This window comes from Cyprinus carpio, chromosome A10 (genome assembly GCF_018340385.1).
Source record: "Cyprinus carpio isolate SPL01 chromosome A10, ASM1834038v1, whole genome shotgun sequence".
Classification (NCBI taxonomy): domain Eukaryota; kingdom Metazoa; phylum Chordata; class Actinopteri; order Cypriniformes; family Cyprinidae; genus Cyprinus; species Cyprinus carpio.
In genome coordinates, this window is record NC_056581.1 from 2,378,123 (window position 1) to 2,400,489 (window position 22,367).

A 22,367-nucleotide genomic window follows, 5' to 3' on the forward strand; every position below is an offset into this window, starting at 1 on the left:
ACAGTTTGTTTCTCGAACTCTTAAATGTTTGTTTCTGTCATTTAGTTTAAACCGGACCAATTCACAGTAGCCTACAGCACGAGTCCACCCAAGAAACATCAAACAAGAACAAACGGTGTAAGTCAGGTAACATGCTGTACAGTACTGTGCCATATTTGAAACAGAAAACTTGTTAATATTTTTCCCTCCGCACTTTGGAAACTGTGGGCTTACACACATAGGGTTACTGATCTATCTAAAATAGGGGAAAAAACAGACTCCTATTGTTTTTGTATATTGCTAGTTAGTTATAAATACTGTAACCTAACCCTAACACAGCCTAACCCTAATAAAATTGTTCAGAATTTTTACAATAATAAGAAAGACTATTGCTGAATCAACATCAACAACCATTTTATAATACACTATTTAGCATTCTTCCTAGACATCAGATAATGAAACAAACTAGGAGGAAACTGCTGTTCAAAACAAAATCTTTGATCATTTCAGTCTGATAGAAAGCTTTTTAGATTACTATTAAAAGATACAGTAAAGGATATTAGATCGACAGAAATCCCATACCTTCTACCTACAAAAGCACAGCAAAGTGAAGATGGCGTTAATAGCCAATAAAGACACAGCAGCAAAATAATGTCCCGTTTAACTCTGAAGGTCAGAAAGAGGGTGTCAAATTAGGAAAAGTATAATGTTAAAGTTAAATGTTTGGTGAAAAAAGACTATAATTGTGGATAGCAATAAAATGATTAAAATCTTGATGAATTTGATCTAAACCTGTTGATTTGACTAAATATCCTGGCTTATTTATAAAATAAAGTTTTGTGTTCATTCTAGCAGATAATACATCTCACCCAGTCTTCTATGCAGCAAACAGCAACAGTAGTGTCATTCCAATATATGGTCCTTTTTTTACAGGGTCTGCGATGGAACTACGAATTGTTTCTTTTGGCAAAACAGGAGCTGGAAAAAGCTGTACAGGAAATGCTATATTATGTGATCGACATGCATTTCAGACAAAATCAGGCTCAATGCCTCTTAGAAGTGATTTTGTAGCTGCAACAGTCAACGGCAGAAGCATCAAATATTTTAACACACTTTGGACACATATTGCTATGAGGAGCTGAGATGTTCAGTGCTGTTGAGATCTTTTGAAAAATGTGCTCCAGTTCCTCATGTCTTCTTAATTATACTCAGAGTTGGGAGATACAGCTGTGATGAAATGGAGATTGTGAAGAAAATCACAGAAACATTTGGAGAAGATGCTCTGAAGTATGCAGTTGTTCTCTTCACTCACGGTGATAATCTTGATGAAGGTCAGACCATTAAAGAGTTTGTGAGAGAAAACTCAAAGTTACAGGATCTGGTGAACAAGTGTGGAGGTCGCTGTCATGTCGTTGATAATAAGTACTGGAATCAGCAGGAGGATGGATACAGAAGCAACAGAGTTCAGATAGAGAGTCTGATGAACACTATAGAAGAGATGGTGAGAGGGAATGGAGGAGGATGTTACACCAATGAAATGCTGCAAGAAGTGCATAGAGCTATAGACAATGAAATGCAGGTGGTTAGAGCAGCATCAAATGTCAGAGAAAACGCAGATGAGTGCTCAAAAAAGAAAGGAGTAATGACAGAAGTTTTCAGGTCTTTCTATTTTTGGATTAATAATATCTTCTTTTGTGATTCTGATTAAATTAAAGGGGAAGTGACCCTTTAAATTCCACTCAAGTCTAAGTTTTGCATGCTTTCTTAGGGATATCTGAAAAGATGACGGGAACTAAGAATGCAGTTTGTTTCTTAATAGCAACTGTGTTAGGCTTCAAGAGAGTAAATATTACTCCATGTACATGTTTATGTTTCTGTGTATTTACTCAATTCTTAATATTCATTTTACACTACATATTTACATTGAATCTTATGTTGTGTGAGGTATATTCTTCAGAGGTTAGTCAGAGATAAGGGAATGTCTCCATCTCAAGGACTTAAAGACGATGTTGTGAAACAGAAATGTTCCACTGTCTTTGCTTTTGTGTAATAATAATTGTTAAACTTGTGCTGGTGTTTTATCATCGCTTTGTCACCTGCTTTCTGCTCTTCCAAAGTTTAATCTCTTATCTAAACATTCATGTTATGTTTTGTTATAAATTTTGTCGTACAGTTAAGGTACTTTTTAAAATTGCAAACATGAAAATTCTGAGGTGGGCTTAAACGTGTGCACCATTTAAACCCATCTGTGTTCCACAAAAAAAAAAACAATGTAAATGCTTCAAATTTTATCAAATAAACACTTCAATATTAAATAATTTTTGAAGAAACTGATTTTTAACTTTGTTTCATATGAGCTTGTTTATTTTCCTCCACTGAATGAAGTCATGTTTGATAGAGGACAAATTAATGCTATATAAATAATCACAATCAATTCTTAATAGAAGATTTGTATTTTTTTGTGGCGTCCAGCTGCAGTGCATTTATCACAGTCAGTCTGTTCACTGTCTGTTTGACCCTTGAACACAGAGGATTATTTGCACCATATCAAAGTGGGTTCAGAAAAGGGCGTTCCACAATGGATGCTGTTGTGAAAGTAAGCAACGAGATAGAGAAAACATTTAAAATGAAAGAAATAATGAGTATTGTATTCTTTGATATTGAAAAAGCTTATGATTCCATGTGAAAGGGAGGGGTTACTAATTAAAATGAATAAAATGGGAATTAGAGGTAAGTTATATAACTGGGTATTAGAATTTCTGTCAGAAAGAAGATTTAGAGTCAAAGTGGGATCAGACGTATCTGAGGAATTTAAAATTGTTAATGGAATTCCACAAGGCAGTGTTATTAGTCCAGTTTTATTTAATGTTATGATCAATGATATTTTTATGAATCTAGATAGAAGGATTGGGTCAGCACTGTATGCAGATGATGGGGCCATATGGGTAAGAGGACGAGATGCCATAAGGGTGAGAAGTAAAATCAAGGAAGCAATAGGAAAGGTAGAACAATGGTCGTATAATTGGGGATTTAAGCTTTCTACAAGTAAGTCCTGTCATATGATATTTACCAGGAAGAAAGGGATAGATAAACAGAAGCTACAGTTATATGGCCACAATATGGAAACAGTAGATCATTTTAAATATCTTGGTATTTGGTTAGATCAAAAGGGAACATGGAAAATACACATTGAAAAGGTGGAATCGAAATGCAAGAAAGTCATAAATTTTAATGAGAGCGGTAGTGGGGAAAGATTGGGGAGCAAATAAAAACAATCATTAATGTATATTTATATGGCTCTAATGAGGTCAACAATAGATTATGGATGTTATGTTTATGGATAAACAACTAAAACCCATTTATTGAAGTTAGATAGAGTTAGTAATAAAGCATTGAGGATCTGTGCAGGTGTAATGACATCAACACCAATTAAAGCAATCCAGGTTGAGTTAGGAGAAGTGCCCTCAGACCTGAGAAGAGATAAACTCATGCTTATATACTGGAGTCGCTTAAGTGGATGTGGGTTTGAAAACCATGCTAAGAGCATTATTCAGGAATGTTGGGAGTATAGTTCTTTTAAAGGTAATGGTTTTGGATGGGTAATAAAGACTAAATCAGAGGAATATAGAGTAAATAATATATGGCTTAACTCCCCTAGACCTATCAGTAATATCCCTATTTGGTTATTTCCAAGAACTAAGATAGACTTAAATATATTGGAATTAAAAAATGAATGGGAAGAGAGTAGGAAAGGACATTTGGCAAGTCAGTACATAAGGAACAAATATTACAGTTATTTAGATATGTATACAGACGGATCTAAAGATGAAGAGGACAAGGTAGGAATAGGAATATATATACCAACAATGAATATAAGCATTGGGAAAAGATTACCCGATCAGGCATCAGTGTACACGGCAGAGATGATGGCGATTATTGTAGGACTGCAGTGGGTTGAGGAAGTAAAACCAGACAGAGTGGTGTGTTGTGTTGACTCTGTAGCAGCTCTTTATAGTATTCAAAATATGAAATCTAATAGAGAAGATCTAATGCTAGAAATTCAACAAAGTTTATTTAGATTACAGAGACTACGGATAGATATGAGATTCTGCTGGGTACCTGCCCACACAGGTGTACAAGGGAATGAGGGAGCAGACAATATAGCAAAAAAATCAACCAAGATGAACAATGTCATAAATATACCTCTTGGAAAAGGAGAAGCTAAGGCGATAATTAAAAAAGAAATGTTAAAGAAATGGCAGGATAGGTGGGATGTGGATAAAAGTGGAAGGAAATATTAAAGCTTGCAAAAATCTATTAATGCTCAGGGTGTGAATAGAAGTAACAGAAGAGAGGAGAGTGTTTTAACCAGGCTAAGGTTTGATCACACAGGGTTAAATAAAACACTGTTTTTAATGGGCAAAAGTCCATCAGATGAATGTTTGGAATGTAGGTCCAAGGAAGATGTAGAACATGTATTGCTATATTGTAAGAAATATAGAGAAGAGAGGATGAGGCTAAAACAAAAGATAAGTCAGACAGGAAGGAAGTGGAACCTTGAAGGTTTATTAGGCACAACAGGAGATGGGGTAAAGGATACACAGAATGCAGTTATACAATATCTAAAAAATATAGGGATATACAATAGGATATAGAATAATTTGGTTTTTTTTTTTTTGATATAAAGTAGTACCAATGGATATAGCTCATGTTACATACTCTGATACAGTAGGTGGCGGTATGCACCTTTAAAAGTCATGGTTGCAATCTGCCAAAAAATGAAAAGAAGAAGAAGAAGAACTGTCTGTTTGTCCCTCTGTACTCGCCGTCAGCAGCTGATATGCAGGTCAAAGGTCAGTCCAGTGCAGCAGACAAGATGGAAGTCAACCAGGCAAAACAAGAGCATCTCCTCGCACTAAAAGGTACTGCGAGTGTTTACATTTCCTGCCAGAGAGCCGAAAGAGCAGCCGGATGTCTGAGCGCTGTCGCGAGTGTAGATTCATTCAGAAATATCGCCGCAGTGCCCGCTGTATCCGCGCGCATCCCTGCTAGCTGCTAATGCTAATCACTTCTGCTGAGTACAGAGTCGACTAGTTCTCAAACTGCTGCAGCTCATTAGGTTTGAGGCATAGTACATGTTTACTATCGTCAGTCATGTGTGTCTAGTAGTCTTTCGATCGCTGTCCTGTAGTAAACAAATGACAGGTGCTGTTTCGGATCATCAGACAAACAGTCTCTTAAGAGCTGCGTCCCAAATCACGCTCTATACACTGTATACTTATACACTATGTACTCACCCGTGTAGTGTATGAACTATAGAAGGTTATATAAGGTTATTTTGTCATTCATAATCGGAGTCTGATAGCCCCTCCCCCTTCGCTACGTCACCTCGTCTCCATTGGTTGATCTGCAGTTACTGGAAAAATATTAATAATCATCAGTATTTAGATCAGGAGTATCATTACTGTACTCAGATATTTACTGATGGTTCAAAAGATCCAGAATCTGCAGCAGAAGTCATTCCAGAGCTGGACTTAATAAATAAGTGAAGAACAGCTCACTTTTTATTATTTTATTTAGTCTAAAAATGTAAAATCTAACTCCAGACGGGACTTTCTAATAGAAACCTCCAGACTCTGTACAGAATTCAGCACATTGAAGGAATTTGAGTCTTCTTTTTGTGGATTACGGCACATGTGGGGGTTGTGGGAAAGGAAATAGTTGACAAAAAAGGCTTTAAAGTATTGAATAATAAATGTAAATGTCCCTGTGGGGGAAGCTGAAGTGAAGGGGTTAGTTAAGAAAGGTCATTAAGAAAAGATGGCAAGAGTTATGGACACGTATGAAATAAATAAAGAGGTAGGAAGTGTGAGACAGGTTTCGACTCCGTGTTGGGCACACTGCATTGAATCACTTTTTTAAATTGGTAAACATAATACAGGATTGTGTAGCAAATGAGGGAGTCCAGAAACAGTCGCAAATGTGCTGATTATAAAGAAGAGAGAGCTCGGCTTATAGAGGAAGTGAAGACTGTAGGAATAAAACAGATAACATTGAAGAGCTGAATGGTAATTTAACAGTAACTTTAGCGTTATTAGACTATCTGAAGAAAATTAGTTTGATTAGAAGAATTTAAAATATTTTTTTTAATTAAGTAATTTTTTCCCCCCTTTCTTTCCCTGCCTTTTACATCAACACTTCACACTCCACCTGAGCAGGTGGCAGAAATGCACCAAAGCTGGTTTGCCAACCGCCATTAAATCCAAAGAAGAAGAAAAAGAAGTGCACTTGTTTATTTTTGGTATTTTCAGTGTGAACGCACTACTCGCACTATTATATTATACTACAAAACTTCATAGAATAGTGCATAAGTATGCACCTAATGAGTGTAGTACTGTGTGAGATGATCACTTAGAAGAGCACTTAGAAGTGATGCATCTGTGTGTACTGGGGATTTTAGGACTCATCTTTATCTCTAATGGGTTGAACTTAATTTCTTGCACTTAATGTCTTGTGCGTAAAATGAATGAATGAAGAATAATAAATGATTTTAATTTCAATAAATTATTTCTTTTTTATTTTTTTTTCATGTTAGTTATCTTGATGTGTTAGTAGGTTAGAGACACTGGTGTAAATCGGTTCAGTTTTAGTAAGGGGTGGATGAAACGGATCATTCTCGAGAGTCAGACCTGCTGAGTGCTAAAGGAGCAGGACACAGAACACACTGCAGCACAGCACCTGAAGAAAATTAAAATCAAAATAACAAGTTATTTTTGCATAAGAAAATATCTTCTTTTTTTAAAGTGAAACCATTACGAATTTTATTAACCATCGCTCAATTAAAGCTCTTATTTGTGATCCTCTGCAATCAACCCTTTTCAACGAATGCAACTTTTTAAATGAAATGTATGTGCTATATTTTAAATAATTTCAATAATATAAATTGTTTGATATTTTGTGTTTTGAAGGGACTTCATGGTATTAGACAGTATTAATCTCTAAATTAATCTATTTATTTCTTTATAAAATAATACAAATATAATTTTCAAGTCAAAATAATAAAATCTTATATACTAAACACTAGATGACATTAATATCTTATATATGATATACACACTTATTTCCCATTGGTTCACTGTCATTTTTGACCATGAAGATCACAACCGTGACACTTTTTAAGACCATTTAGTCTTTTCTAATCATGTCTGTGTCCACGATTTTATCCTGTTTCTGTTCATATAGCAAGTGAAAATTAATATACGGTGCAGACAATCACTCCTGCTACAGTGAGATATGATCAGATCTTTGTAATTTGGTTTTATAGCTGAGGACTCACAGTGTTATAGATTCAGGAAGACCATTATCTATATATTAACATACTGAAAATATCACTTTATTTCATTTTTGGGCTTTTAAAATTACACAAGAAGCTAACTGTATATTTGTGTCTATATAAGTTGTTACTGTTACTCTTATCAGCCTTAAAGAAATCTGTGTATTGTAATGATTTCATATTGACGGTCTGATCTTTCTCTGTCCAGTGATGCGGCTGACCAAACCTACGCTTTTTACAAACATGCCGGTGACGTGTGAGGACCGAGACCTTCCAGGTACAGCCCATCACACTTAACCGTGATTTTATTACTCATCAACAAACATGTGAACAAAACACGTTATGAAACTGGATTCTGATGCATTGGTAAAGAAATTAATTTCAGAATTCATTCATTAAATTATTTTTACCCAAACTGTTCGCTATGAAGGGCTAAAATCATTTTTTGCCTACAGCCCTGGTTTGGGCATCTCTGGTCTGAAGTATTACATTGCACTGCTTGTTTTTGTAATGCAACACATCAGCCCTTGCTGAGTCCAGTATTGAGCTTCTCTGAAAGCCACTAGCAGCAGCTCTGTGAGATGTCTCCTCCCAGGAAGCCTGTGATATATCAGCAGCGTGCAGTGTTTGTTTTCAGCTGCAGGTAGCCAGTGGCTCTGAAAGACGATCTCTCTCAGCCGTGCTCCACAAACACACGTCACTAAGACAGTTCAGACAGTTCACTTCTATATTTAAAAGGGGATGAAATATGTTCCCCTATAAATCAGCATGAATGAGACTGTAATGCTGGAAACCAGAAGTAAATGCAGTACATCGTGTTATGCCTTTAATTTGTACAAATAGTCAGCAGAAACATGGTTTCTTTGGCTAATACTTGTGGCTTGATGATTTGTACATGTTGATGTTATATTTGTCAGACAGGAGAGCATCTCATATACATGCATACACATCTGGAAGTCCTGGCCTGTGGCATACATGTCAGAAATGGCTGCCTATGCATAAATAAGGCACAGATAAAACAATCTATTGATGTAGATGTCTAGTGCGGTCTAAATCTAAGAGCCGACTGTCACTCAGGAGGTTTTACAGCTCAGCATATCACATGTCTGCAGGTGATTTGTTTGTACGACTCATGAAAGACGATCCATCGACCGTAAAGGGGGCAGAAACACTAATCCTTGGGGAAATGCTCACGCTGCCACAGAATTTCGGGTAATGTTTGTTTATTAAAATCAACTTATGTTAGCTAGATATGCATGATGATAATTAAAACGCTTGAGATTTATTTTTGGATTTGTTAATGAGTTGATGGCACTTTCCACAAATATGGTACTCTTTGGTATCACATGACTTTTTAAGAGATTTCGAGGCAAAAATCCCCCATTATTTGTAGTTCGAACTATTAGATATATTTGATTTAACTACACTTTAACAAAAGGAACTTTCATTACACATCAAATGTCTGTGTTCCAAACCCCAAATCAGAGCTTTTTTCAATTTTCTAGCAAAATAAATGAATAATGCTAAAACTTTGGGTAACACTTTAGAATATTTAACATTAATTACATTAGTTAATATTAGATAATGCATAAACTAACCATGAGCAATGCGTTTGTTATAGTATTTGTTTAAATTACTTAAATAAAATACAACTATTCATTGTTAATTTAGTTAATTTTTTTATTTTAGGATGATGAAATAACAATTTTTGATTTTAATATCTTAGCTTATGTTGAAATTAACATTAAGTTGTAACCAAAAATGACACACATCAAGTATATAGACAACAGTTTACAACGATCACAAACATTACATGAAAAGAATAGAAACTAAATCAGCTCGTGTAGTATTTCGCCTGACCTCCAGAGGTTAATGACCAACATTTTGTGCAGGTTACGCACCTCAGGTGCTATTCGTGGAAAGTGCCACGATCTCTCAGTGCTGCAGCGATTCGAAATATGCTTTCTCACCATTTCCTGTACAGAAATATTTTCCTTGGCGAGACCTTCTCCAGTTACATCAGCGTGCACAACGACAGCAATCAAATAGTCAAAGATATTCTTGTGAAGGTAACGGCTCGTGTGAAGTAACAGAGGATCTTCTGCAGCTGTTTTGTCTCACTGCTATCCCATGATCCTCTCCTCTCTCAGGCGGACCTGCAGACGAGCTCCCAGAGGTTGAATTTATCCGCTTCAAACTCTGCTGTTTCGGAGCTCAAGCCTGAGTGCTGCATTGATGATGTCATCCATCATGAGGTCAAGGAGATTGGGACACACATGTATGTAACTTCTGATGGTCTAAACTCTCTAAGCCTTTAGTTCTTGATAATGTAATGCAGGTTAGAATTAAAGGTGCTGTATGTCATTTTCTGACTGTACTGTAGAATACATTTGCAGATATTTAGGTAACTTGCAAAGTTCACAAAAACAATGCTACAGCCAGTGATTCTATTTTGAAATGTGCATTCCGCTTTGATGTCGGTTAATGGTCACATTGAAATATAGAAATATAAAAATGACAAAAGCACATAACAAAATAAAAAAAAAGTAAACTAAAATTAAATTGAAAACTAAAAATATGAAATAAAATACTTTAATAATAATAATAAATAAAACTGCCACAAATCGCTGCAAATGCACACTCAGAACTGGCCACACCCACTTTTCACAATCCAACCAATGCCACATGAGAAAAATCAAGTCCCGCCTCCAATTAAAAACCTTTCTTAAATTATTTTAATATCTAGTATAACTACTTTAAGCTTAGAAATCTGTGACATTACTGAAATGCGTTGCAGATGCCGTTACACGCTGTGACAATTATGTCGCAACCAAAAACATTTTAAGAGCTGTGCACAAAATGCAGTTGTCCTCACCATATGTGTTCATCATCTGATTCCAGCTTGGTCTGTGCCGTCAGTTACACCACTCAGATGGGAGAGAAGCTTTACTTTAGAAAGTTCTTCAAATTTCAGGTGAGCTCGTCTCCTCCGTCGAGTCAGTCTGCGCTGTGATTGGATGCCAGCTCCACGCATCACTCCTAAACCATTTCACACAGAGCTCAGACTTTCATTTACACTAAAGCTTGACATTTGAACTCAAGCATGAGATTTCACGCTGCTCGCTGCTTCCAGAAGATACTCTGCAGAGTGTTGTATTGAAGAAGTGTTGCTGCGTTGAGTTGTGTGATAAATAGAATTTGACATGGATTCTGTTGAGGTACAATCAAACTTCAGTTTCAACTCTATTCTCAACCAGGTTCTCAAGCCTCTAGATGTAAAAACCAAATTCTACAATGCTGAGGTGAGTTTACTTTTACTCTTTTGAGCCGTTGTATGTGTTTTTGTAACATTTAGAGAATTGACCCACTTATTGTCTGTAGTTTCATGGTCATACTTCCTTCCTGCATTGCCTCGCTGCTTATGAAATAATTTATAGTGAGGCTATGCTTTTTAAGAACCCGTTTTATACATTTTCATTTGATATCTCTTTTGTAAGTAGTGTGTTTCATTCATAATTAGTTGTTTTGTTCACATTTACATCAAGAGGAAAACTGACATTGTCATTTTCTGCTGCATGTAACCTTCACTTCTCTAATGTTTATTTTTGTGTTTTATTCCTCCATTAGAGTGACCTCAGTTCAGTGGTAATTGTTTTCCCTTTTCATTCCAACTTTTTTTTCCCAGCATAACCTGCTTCTTTCCTTCTTCTGAGTAACAAGCAAGAGGAAAACATGAGAAAAGTGTTTCAATATTCAATAGATTCACTAATGAACAGAATAGTCCTGAGACCTGAGTTCAGAACTCTATATCATTAGTAGAACTCTTTTCCCAAATGTTTAATTTTTTGCCGTTATAGCCATCACCTTTATTAGATAAATTGTTCAATGGCACTAAGTTACAGTGTTATCTTTTGGCATGATTTTAGAAAGGTTGCATTACCTACAACAGCAACCTAAATAGTTATCTGGCTATTGATATTTTATTAATATTAATATTAACCGATAGCCTGAGAGGCCAAGGTAACATCAGCCATACAATGTTTACTCAAAATTCAAACCAAGATATTTGAAAATACAAAATGTCCTTAGATGTGTTTGATTGGAGATTTTGATTTAGTGGTAAAAAGTTATAATTTTTTTATAATGCTGACAATCTCAAAAAAGAAATGAAGTTGAAAGTGAGATGAGAGAAATCCTTTTCTTTCTGTTTTCCTTGACTTGTTTCCTCTCAGTGCTTTTGCTGCACCGCTCACTCATCTGACCAGTGCTGAACTCAATCAATTAGACATTGTGTCTGACTCTGGAGAAAACAAAACTCACTCTTTTATTTTTTTCTTAGACTGGGAGAAGTTGATGCTTATTTTATAGATTTTTTTGACAGATTAAAAATCAATCCCAGAAACATCTCACATACCACCATGTACACTGTCCTATATTTAGTATCAGTTGTAATGGTGTTAAGGGTTTTTTTGGTTATTGAATTAATCCGGCTTGGTGTGGGATCTTTGCTTCATGCTGTAACAATAACAATACTTGTGTCAAAAGGTGCTGTTGATTGATCCGCAGGCATGAACTAACCCCCACTTACAATACCAACTCAAACTAATACTAAACTTCCTTCTGGAGATCAACTGGGCAAGCAGCTGCTTCATTTGGCTCTGTGCCAAAATTCAATACATTTCACTTGAGCTTGATTTGAAGGGCCACATTCAAAGACCTTTACACGATAATGATTCAAATTCAGCGGCACTCAGAACTGAACTCGTATTGATTGTGATATTAAGAACACACACTTAAATGGTAAATGTAATTCATATGCATTAAGTCCTTAATGTGGAGCCCTTCAAGTAAAGTACCTCTCCGGGACACTGTGTATAAAATATAAATGAACATACAGTACAACACTGCATGAGATCTCACCAGGGCTGAGTAAATGATTGAATGTCAGCATGCTTTTGACCTTTGACCCTCCAGACGGATGAGGTGTTTCTAGAGGCACAGATCCAGAACATCACTACATCCCCAATGTTCATGGAGAAAGTCTCTCTGGAGCCTTCTATGATGTACAACGTCACTGAACTCAACAGCGTGTCCTCTGACAATGAGAGGTAACATTTACATACAGTATGTTCCACTGGCCTCATGTTGTCCATGTATTTATGATCAAAAGGCTTAGTATTTTTATTTAATTTTTTTTTAATTAATAGTTTTATTCAGTAAGGATGCAGTAAATTGATTAAGTAACAGTAGACTTTTGTTACAAAATATTTCTATTTCAAATAAATGCTGTTCTTTTGACCTTTCTGTTCATTTGAGAATATATTGACTTGATTTGCACCCCCCCAAAAATGATAGCTCACTATCATACTTCTTGGCGTTATACTTACGTGCAACATTTTCTTTTATTTCTAGCGAGTCAACGTTCGGGAAGATGTCGTATCTGCAGCCGCTGGACACGAGGCAGTATTTGTACTGTCTGAAGCCCAAGCCAGAGTTCGCAGAGAAGGCCGGGGTCATCAAGGGGGTGACCGTGATCGGCAAACTAGACATCGTGTGGAAAACCAACCTTGGGGAGAGAGGACGTCTACAGACCAGCCAGCTCCAGAGAATGGTGCGCTGGCTTTAGGGTGGATTTAAAAAAAAGAAAAGACTTGCTGCAAGGATTCTCACCATACTTAATCAGTCCTGAATAAGTCATGTGATTATGTCCCCCCCCCAGGCTCCTGGTTACGGTGACGTCAGGCTTTCTCTGGAGTTGATCCCAGACACGGTCAGTCTAGAGGAGCCCTTCGACATCACCTGTAAAATCACAAACTGCAGGTGAGAGCGCTGCTGTGCGTCTGTCTGTGTGTTCGTTCTGTAAGCTGTCAGTGTTAAGCGCTGGTTTGTTTGCTGTCAGTGAGAGGACCATGGATCTGGAGCTGGAGATGTGTAACACTCGCTCCGTTCACTGGTGTGGGGTGTCAGGCAGACAGCTGGGGAAACTCAGCCCCAACGCTTCCCTCTCCATTCCTCTCACACTACTGTCCTCCGTCCAGGGTTTACAGGTACGCCAAACTCAGACTTCACCAATGGGCTTTTTCATAGCAGAGTCAAAATGTAAAATTTAAGAAATCCTTTTCAGTCCATATGCTGTTGATATGAACAACTTATGTAATGTTATATAATAACTACCTGTACATTTCAGTTTTAAAAGTATAATTTGTAACTATTTATTCAAATGAATCAACACATGATAGTATCACAAAATGAATGTGCTGTATTTGTTTTGTTTTTTAGAGCATATCTGGACTGAGGCTAACAGACACCTTCCTGAAGAGGACGTATGAATATGATGACATCGCACAGGTCTGTGTGGTGTGTCCGTACACCAGTCCAGAGAGCTGAAAAAAAACAACCCTGTGGCATTTTGCACTGAATGTCTCAATGGACCAACTCCCATCTGTTCTGCATCTATGAATATAACACATTCTGCTCTTTACCTTTAAGCTTGTTGTTTTAAAATGTCATTTTAAAATCCCTTAATCATGATTTTAACTGTCTGTCAATGTAAATAAAACGTCAATTAAAAATCAGCTAATGCAGTGTGTTAAAACAATACGGTTTTCTATACAAAAGTAGGTTGTGCAAAGAGCTCAGAATCATGTTTCTTCTAGGTGATGATAACTAAATATCATAATGTTTTATCACAAAGGACACTGAAAGCTTCAATCAATTTCAAGACCCATTTATTAACATTATTTTTTTGACAAAAACATTATACTGCTCTGTTTTATAAGCATATTACATAAGCTTCAATCACTCATCTGACTGCAAATATCAGATTATGGAGCATGCAAAAGAAAACTGCAAACAGTGAGATTATGAATATGCTTATTATAGCAATATTTTGCTGTCATTACCGATGAATCAAACGACTAAATAAACAGGAGTGGTGAAGCAGCTGATACAGTGATTATTACACACAAACGTCTCTTGTTCCTAAAACGAACAGAATATATAGTAAAAATAATTAACTAAGAATTAGTTAAAGGGATAGTTCACCCAAAAACGACAATTCTGTCATTTACTCACCTACATGATGTTATTACCAACACTGAATTGTCATTTTAGGACTGAACTGTCCCTAAAAATGTAATTGGATATTAATAAGCATGGCCCCAGATTTAGTTAATAGGCACAAACATATAATCAATCATTCGTTTAGTAAAATAAACTCAACTCTGATGTGTCGTTACCAGCTACATTCATAAAGAGAGGACTGAAACATTATCTACACACACACACACACACACACACACACACAAACACAAAGAAACCTCACTTGGGTATTAAGATAACGTTCTCTGTGTATAAGGTGATTCCTTCATATAAAGTGCCATGCCCTCTATCTTGGGTCGGAGTAGAATAGAAGAATGATTTAAACGATTGCACCTGCGACTCTTCTCCGTCTGCCCTCCTTCAGTTCTTCATCCTGTTAAGACCAGAAGTTAGAGATTCATAGATTTCCTAATTCTGCAGAATAAACAGTTGCATAAACATCAAAATCCTGACCATTAAATATATTTACAGTGATATGGTCAACCCAGGCTCACTGGAAAAATGCTGGTTTCTGCAAAATTATATTGCATGGCTTCTTGCACATTTTTAGTGTTGCGGTGAATTGTATGTATAGTTATGTTTTTGGAGTTTTGCAAAACAGTATAGGTATAGGCATATTTTTTCCAGTGAGCCTGGGTTGGAAACGTCACAAACTGTATTCGACCTTGAGACACTCACATGAGCAGCACAGCTCTTAACAAGTGCGTTTACTCGCATTAGGACTGCATGTGAGTATACTGTTGTTAAAGCAGGAAGAGTGTGACGTCTCAGACCTGCTGGGATCAGGACTGTTCCTCGGCGCTGCCGCTGAAGGAGCGACTCCGGATGTGGTTCCTCAGCTGTTCGATCAGTTCTGGATTCTGCTGCTGGATCTGCTGGGCGAACTGCTGTCCACTGAGAGAAACACGGACACACAGAACATCTCAAACCGTGATCTCAGAGTCCTAGTTTATGTGGCACGTCGAAACATCAGGCTATGTTTGTTATACTGCTTGGTGCTGCAGTGTACTATACTCATCATTCTTAAAGGTGCTGTATGTAGGATTGACACCGAGTGGTTGAACTAGGTATTGCAGATTTACGACACCAACAGGAACGAGCGCACTTGACGATAAATGAAATTAAATACGCTGTGTTTTCCAGCAACTGGCAACCCGGGGTGCTGAAATACAAGTGGGTAAACTAGCAGTGGGCGGGATTCACAAACCAAAACAAACACCAACATTCCGTCCCGGAACACACATTTTCAAAAAGGAATAACTGACTGTAGAATTGATTTTCAGATAAACAAGTATGTTAACTTAGTATGTTTCTTATAATATCTTCAAACATGTTACTGTATTTTTATGCTTTTGTAAAGTCAAAAACTTACAGCACCTTTAAAAGCGCTTGTTGAACACATGTCAAGTCAATCAAAGGTCAAAGAGAAGATGCTCACGCTTCAATGAGACTGGATATGTCAGATAATCCACCGACTCCGGCTGCAGGTCCCCCCACTGCGTTAGACATCATGCCTGACATACTGGTGTGGACATCAATCACAATCACACTGTGTCATGAGGGTCTTACAAATATAGTGTGTGTGTGTGTGTGAGAGAGACCTATACGAGTTATCTGTTGTAATATTAGCTGGTTAAAGGGATAGTTCATCAAAAAAAAAACTTTCAGTGATCAGAAGCTCAGCTGTGTGTGCTTGACGCATTACAAAAACTAAATTTGTTCTGGCATGTTAAGCAAGTACGGTTGAGTTCTGTTAAACATGTGACATGCTCCATGTATGTGAATAAAAGCTTAAATCTGCTCGACATAAAATGATTGTAACTCTTTTCATACGGGATTACAATTATTATGTTCTTATGAACTTTTTGAAGCTTGAAAATGTTGATTGCTTAGACTTTCAATGGATGGATTGAAATGATGAACGGGTATTAAAAACATCTTCATTTGTGTTACGGGGCAAAAGTTTTATTGGTTTGGAATGACATGAGGTTGAGTAAATGGTGAAAGGAAACTCTATTTTTGGATGAATTATCCCCTTCAATGATTTGTAAAGACATCATTTGGAAAAGTGCACCACAAATGTGCATAGTCTAAATGATTAAACTTACAGTTGTTGCACCTGTTGGTTTTGCATCACACTGGCAGCCTATAGTGAAAAGAGAAAGTGGCTATAAACATCACATTTTCAAATAAATAAACAAATAAAATACATTTGTGTCTTATAGTCCATGTATGTTAGCTCAAAATAAACATTTAGCAGATATACACATATATTTAAAAGATTGGGATTTTTTTTTTTTGGAGGGGGGGGGGGGGAATGAATCCTATTATTCAGCATTCTGCTATTCTCAGAAATTAATACTAGCCTAATGCATACTGTTTTGTATATTTACAGTATATACTGTATACTGCCTACAGTTTTCTAAAATAATACGGTAAGTATGCATTATGCAATGATAAACACTTTTCAGTTATCACCACAAAAATAAAAACATTCATTAGTCATTTTATTAATACAATTTTGCATTAAAAAAAATCTTAAATCTGGGCAGTCTGATCAAATAGTTGGTCAAAAAAAAGAACATGTTAAAAATTATGATTGGTGCATCTGGTTAAACAGTCACATTAGAAATAGAAATTAATTTCAAAAGCATTGCATTATGGGATACAGTATTCTGCGCAGTATGCTCTGTTGGATTCTATACTGCATATTTAGGTAAATTTAGCAGATCATCCATTCATACAAAAAAAAAAAAAAAAGATGCTATATGCTGGTACTGCATGGAAGTATGCTGCTCCTAACCTCTAAACCTTGAAGCACAGCCAAAGCATTCATACCAACCTTAGACTTTGTGCATTTAGGTCTTAAAATTGTGCGAGTTCTTTTTATGAATGTGTCCCAATTTCTAAACTGCTGCAGTGTGCTAGAAACCACACGCTCACGCTCAGGCCTCCAGCTGACTGGCCCTTTAGCTCTGGCATCCAGACAGATGAAAGAGGGCCCGCAGGGGCGATTTATGACCCTTTTCATAAATACTATTAACAGAAAAAAGTGAAACCACCCACTTGCGCATACCATGCTAATGAAAGCGGGGTTATTGATGAGGCTGGCCATGTCAAAGCCCAGTCCCGTGGCCGTCTGCGAGAAGACAACATACACAAGCTCATGTTAGGAGTTTTTACCGGCTAGCTCTCATATTTAATTACTCAACCGGGATACTCAATATACACTCATAAAAAAACAAAGATAGACTGAAGTTCTTAATGAGATGGATCAAATGTAACAGTAATGATCTAGAGTTCACCTACAGTACTATGACACAGCCTCTTCTACTCACAGGGCTGGACGCCTCTCTCTGTTTCTGCTCTGCGATCTTCAGGTTGGACTTGTAAGTGTCGTTTTCAGGATCTAACACCAGAGCTTTATTAAAATAAGATATCGCCTCGGGATACTTGCTCATGGAAGTTAGCGCCAATCTAGAACCACAAAGAGATGAAAGTCAAAGACAGAGAAACGTCATTTAGTACAATTCATATCTATAATATACAGTGGGAGGAATATTTTCGATTAACACGTTTAATTAAAGTACAGTCATGACAAAATTTTCCAGACCTGAGGTTTAAACTCATGAGACTGAATCAATAAATGGATTCTAAAGTTTGTTGTTGCTATTTATGGCACCCAGTTTTTCTCTTTAATCACATTCTGTTAATTGTGTTGGTGATGCAGATGTTCAAGAACAAAACCAAATATTATAAAAAAAAAGTTACTCATATGCAGAGTCTTTTAAAAATGATAATAGTTAAATTTCCAACTTTGTAATTTTGCTAATTGGTAACTATGGGACTACTACTAATAATAAATGAATACTAACACATAACATGGCTGTTTAAAAATATATTAATTAAATATCGAAAGGACAGTTATCAGTAAATTTAGTATAATTTATATACTAATATTAATTTATTTTTCACTTTTCATTTTATGTATATATATTTTTTTATTTTTACATTTCTATTCAGCTGTAAAATATTTCCATTTCACTTTTAGTTTTAGTAATTTTAATGCTTAAACTTATTTTAAGTGATGGTTTTATTCTTTTTTTTTAGTTACACTGCTTTTATAGTTAGTTGCCATGGCAACACTTTTTAAAGTTTATGTTTTTCATCTAATATTTACGTTCTATTTAATTTCAGCTTTATTACAAATTCCCGAAAACAGTTTTCAAGCGTTTTGGTTAACAATAACAACCCTGACAGTTCTTCCACAGTAACCTCACCCCATTCTTCCATAAGCTTTACTGTACGACGGGTCGATGGCAATCGCTCGCTCACAGTCTCCCGTCGCCTCGGTGTAGTGTCCCAGCTTACTGTGAGCCGCGGCCCTGAGAGAACAATCCCAGCCGTCAACACCCAACATCATAACACACGTCTCTATGACTGACACATTCTCCACACACTCACCTGTTACAGTAATACACTGCATTTCTTTGGTCCAACTCGATGGCTTTTGTATAACAGTCCAGAGCGCTGCTGTAATTCTCCTCTTTCATGTGATTATTCCCTGATCGAGACAAACAAAGACTGGGAATAATTACAATGCATCACTACAACGGCGACAGTGATGAGAGATGTCTTTTAGTTCTACAGAATGCGTCCTGTGAAATGATTTTGAAAGTGTTTTAGGAAAAGTGTGACGTGCCCTCATTTTTCAGCAGCTCGGCTCTCTCGATGTCCTCTGGAGATGGAAACGTCTCGGGGAGCGTAACAATATCATTCTGTAAACAACAGTTAGAAATCTTGCATGCTGCATAATATACTGAATTCTAACAACGGTAATCAAAGTAAAGAATGAACACAGGTCGGTGTGTGATAAATGCAGTTACTTTGAGAAGGGAATTGAGGAATATCTCTCTCAGCGGCTGAGGGGCGGCAAGATGGTAGTCTCTGGAGCTGATCTTGAAGGTGGTTTCCAGACACTGTACTGCAACTGCAAATAGGAGAGTAATGTAATCATATTTTCAGTAATTGTTCAGTAGCAGCCGTTCTGTCCAGAGAGCAGGGTAGCTGATGGTCAGGGCTGATATGTGGGTGTTTCTGCAACAATGGATCCTTTTATAAAAACGAACATAGTTCAGTGTTTTTCTTCGAATTGTTCTATGAATGTAATATGAAATGTAATCTGTAAAACATCTCTAATGCTTTACTACGGCTTTCTGAGTTACTGAAATAAAAGACAAAAATACCATTTCGGTATTTATTGTGTGAAAATTTATTATACCCATTTTTACACAAATTATGACTGCTGCGCAGTTGTGATGTCATTTCTCACAAACGGTTTCGTCACTAATAAACTGATATCTAAAGTTAGTGTACTTGGTGCAGGGTCAGTGAAGAGCATGTTTCAGATGAAATATGAGATGTGTAATAACAGATAAATATACCTTAACCCCTTAACTGTCACTGTCCCACCTGTGGGATGCTTGGCGCTCTTTTTTGTTGTTGTCCTTTTTCTCTATAAAATCTTTTAGTAATCATCATAAATTATATCATTTGAAAGCTTAGAAGCCCAAGATTCATCCTGTGAAAACCATTTTGAAATCGGACATTGCGTTACAATGGAAATGATACTTTAAAATCTTATGGCGGTCTCCGCCCCCTTAGTGGGCAGTGTCAAGTGTCATATTACAAAATGCATTACGGTCTTTTAGAATCAAAACTTTTTATAATTTTGGAAACAAACATATCATTGGAAAGGTCTGAGTCTCAGGATTCCATATTTGGTGGTTATTTTGAGTACTGAAGTAAAATTCACATAGAAATCTAGAGAAAAATTCATTAAACAAAATTCAAAGGAGTTTTGATGGCTCCTGGTGGCTGTTTGTGGTATGACGCCCTAAATAAAATCTCACAGGAACCTCCATTTTTTTCATATCAACTTCAAATTTGGAACATAACTTATTTAGACACAAGGCTTTAATTTTATACCAGTTTTAGGGTAAAACCCCCAACTTAAAAAAATTATAATAAATAAAATAAAATTAATATAGCGCATTTTATTTACAGTACATTTAAACTTCTATAACTTTTTGATACTTAAATTTTTTGAAAAAAATCCACTTTTGCCAAAATCTGCAAATTTTCTTCTTTAAAAAGAGACCTTAGGTCTATATTCCAAAGTGTTCATAAAATACAACAATTTAAGTTTGGACAGTGCACTTTAATGCCTATTTTAAAAAATGGGGGGTGACAATTAAAGGGTTAATATATAGAAATTTCCAATCAAACTGTACTTTTGTTAAATATAACATTGATTTATTTAATAATGCTAACTATGAAACTAGAGTAGTAGTTGTCCATTTTATTACATGTAAATACACTTTTGGACAATGCTGGTAGATGAATAAAATAAACTAGTGAGCATGTGAAAAGTGTGTGCGAGCTTATTTTCTAAATGTCCACTGGTTCAAACTGTTGAAGATAAAAATTATTTCATGTATACAGAAATAAAATGATTGCAAATGAGACTCAAATATAATGTCATTTCTCTTGAAACTTTTCATGTATGTCATGTATGTCAATGTATTAGTAATAACATATTTGTAATGTTACAATTTTGTATATTTGTACGTTAACTTTAATATATTAACTTTAGATGTAATTGCTAACAGCACACTGAAGTTAAGGGTGTGACGGCGCTGTGGTGATTTCTGACACTGACCAGAGTAAAAAAGCCTGTTTAAATGTTTTAAACATGAGGGTGACCTACCTTCCAGACTCTCCTGTTCATCTGAGTTCAGCGAGCCACAGTGAGTCTGATCTCTCAGGAACTGGACGATAGAATATGCCAAGCGCTTTTCCACTGCCATTTTGTCTGAGAGATCCTGGGGAAAGATTTGTTGAACTGAATCAGGCGGGACATTGCAGGAAAAGCTGGCATACAGACAACAATTTTCCACTTCAGTGAAACAGAAAAAGACTCAACTGATACTGTATATACATTAATCCACAGATCTCCTATTCCAAGAGTATTTATACACATCATGATGCATGTTCTTGCAGGGGTTAGTTACATAACATTCATCTATCAATTATTTGATGAACTTCTGCTTATTATTAAAGCGGTCTTAATCTGAAATAGAAAGCTGTTCTGGGTAGCATTGCAGAATAGTTTCATGCAGCTGTGATTCACAGTCTGTTATTCATGCCCCTATAACAAAAGCCAGAACTCATGTGATGCATTTATGATGTAATCCCGACACAAGATTCTGAATTTGATCTACAGCATGAACTATGATTTCATCTGCTGTCACTGTGACCCAGTAGTCTGCGCCTCTCAGAAGGCTCTTGTTTACATCGGTGTGCTCTGGGGAGAATGCAGAAGGATGAGCAATGGCTGAAGACATTCGCAGTTTAATTATCGGACAGATAAGAAAGACAGCTTTGCGTGCTCTTCAACAGCCCCGCATCTCACATCTAGCGGAAAATATCAATAACATCAATATATAGTGTTGTGGATGTTGTGCGCGCCCCCGCCCACCTACCTGGAGAAAGTGCCCGCAGCGCTCGTTCCAGACACATGAACACTCGCGGAGACTGATGCGCACGCGCCGCCTCGCCGGAAATGGCTCTGTTCAGGGACTACAACGATTTTATGAATTTTATGAATTCGAATTATTCTACCATCTAAAGGCGTTAATAGGTTTATAATTCAAAAAAAAAAACAAAAAAAAACTGCTAAAACCAGCCTCAGCAGGTTGGCTGGTTTTAGCTGGTCGTCCAGCCTGGTCATAGCTGGTTTTAGAGGGATTTTGGCCACTTCTACTTCCAGCTTCTTCCAGCTTACACCAGCTAAGAGCAGGCAACCAGTTTAAGCTATTTTTTTTCTGTTTTTTTTTTTTTTTTTTTTTTTTTTTTTAAGGGAGGGTTACAAACCACAAATCAAACTACATTT

At 36.6% G+C, this 22,367-nt stretch overlaps 2 protein-coding genes across 3 annotated transcripts; one reads left to right on the plus strand and one right to left on the minus strand.

The window, feature by feature from the left end:
• Positions 1–4,784: 4,784 nt before the first annotated feature.
• LOC109110969 (trafficking protein particle complex subunit 13-like) lies at positions 4,785–13,887 on the plus strand. 2 transcript variants are annotated; one of them, XM_042764701.1, is made up of 13 exons: positions 4,785–4,901; positions 7,521–7,589; positions 8,425–8,524; positions 9,297–9,381; positions 9,463–9,590; positions 10,214–10,286; positions 10,570–10,614; positions 10,940–10,957; positions 12,287–12,420; positions 12,725–12,923; positions 13,032–13,132; positions 13,212–13,359; positions 13,592–13,887. In XM_042764701.1, exons 1-13 carry the CDS (start codon positions 4,820–4,822, stop codon positions 13,697–13,699), a joined length of 1,290 nt encoding a protein of 429 aa, XP_042620635.1. In that variant the 5' UTR covers positions 4,785–4,819; the 3' UTR covers positions 13,700–13,887. The 2 variants fall into 2 exon arrangements, with proteins under 2 accessions (XP_042620635.1, XP_018979464.1); XM_019123919.2 differs by lacking the exon at positions 10,940–10,957.
• Positions 13,888–14,023: 136 nt separating this feature from the next.
• LOC109110972 (small glutamine-rich tetratricopeptide repeat-containing protein beta-like) lies at positions 14,024–22,110 on the minus strand. Its single transcript, XM_042764702.1, has 12 exons — positions 21,958–22,110; positions 21,183–21,297; positions 19,300–19,403; positions 19,116–19,191; positions 18,878–18,977; positions 18,694–18,798; positions 17,752–17,890; positions 17,490–17,552; positions 16,522–16,559; positions 15,852–15,935; positions 15,187–15,307; positions 14,024–14,786 (listed from the first exon to the last, which is right to left on the minus strand). The coding sequence occupies exons 2-11, from the start codon at positions 21,280–21,282 to the stop codon at positions 15,196–15,198; spliced, it is 921 nt and encodes a 306-aa protein (XP_042620636.1). The 5' UTR covers positions 21,283–21,297; positions 21,958–22,110; the 3' UTR covers positions 14,024–14,786; positions 15,187–15,195.
• Between the last annotated feature and the right edge of the window lie 257 nt (positions 22,111–22,367).

Excerpts from the sequence above, each read along its gene's own strand:
- LOC109110969 (XM_042764701.1), top strand. The coding sequence starts at position 4,820 with ATGCAGGTCAAAGGTCAGTCCAGTGCAGCAGACAAGATGGAAGTCAAC. Across the intron at positions 4,902-7,520 it reads GCATCTCCTCGCACTAAAAG|TGATGCGGCTGACCAAACCT; the intron begins GTACTGCGAGTG and ends TTCTCTGTCCAG. Across the intron at positions 12,421-12,724 it reads GTGTCCTCTGACAATGAGAG|CGAGTCAACGTTCGGGAAGA; the intron begins GTAACATTTACA and ends TTTTATTTCTAG.
- LOC109110972 (XM_042764702.1), bottom strand. The coding sequence starts at position 21,282 with ATGGCAGTGGAAAAGCGCTTGGCATATTCTATCGTCCAGTTCCTGAGA. Across the intron at positions 18,978-19,115 it reads CGAGCTGCTGAAAAATGAGG|GGAATAATCACATGAAAGAG; the intron begins GCACGTCACACT and ends TGTCTCGATCAG. Across the intron at positions 17,553-17,751 it reads AGAGAGAGGCGTCCAGCCCT|ACGGCCACGGGACTGGGCTT; the intron begins GTGAGTAGAAGA and ends GTCTTCTCGCAG.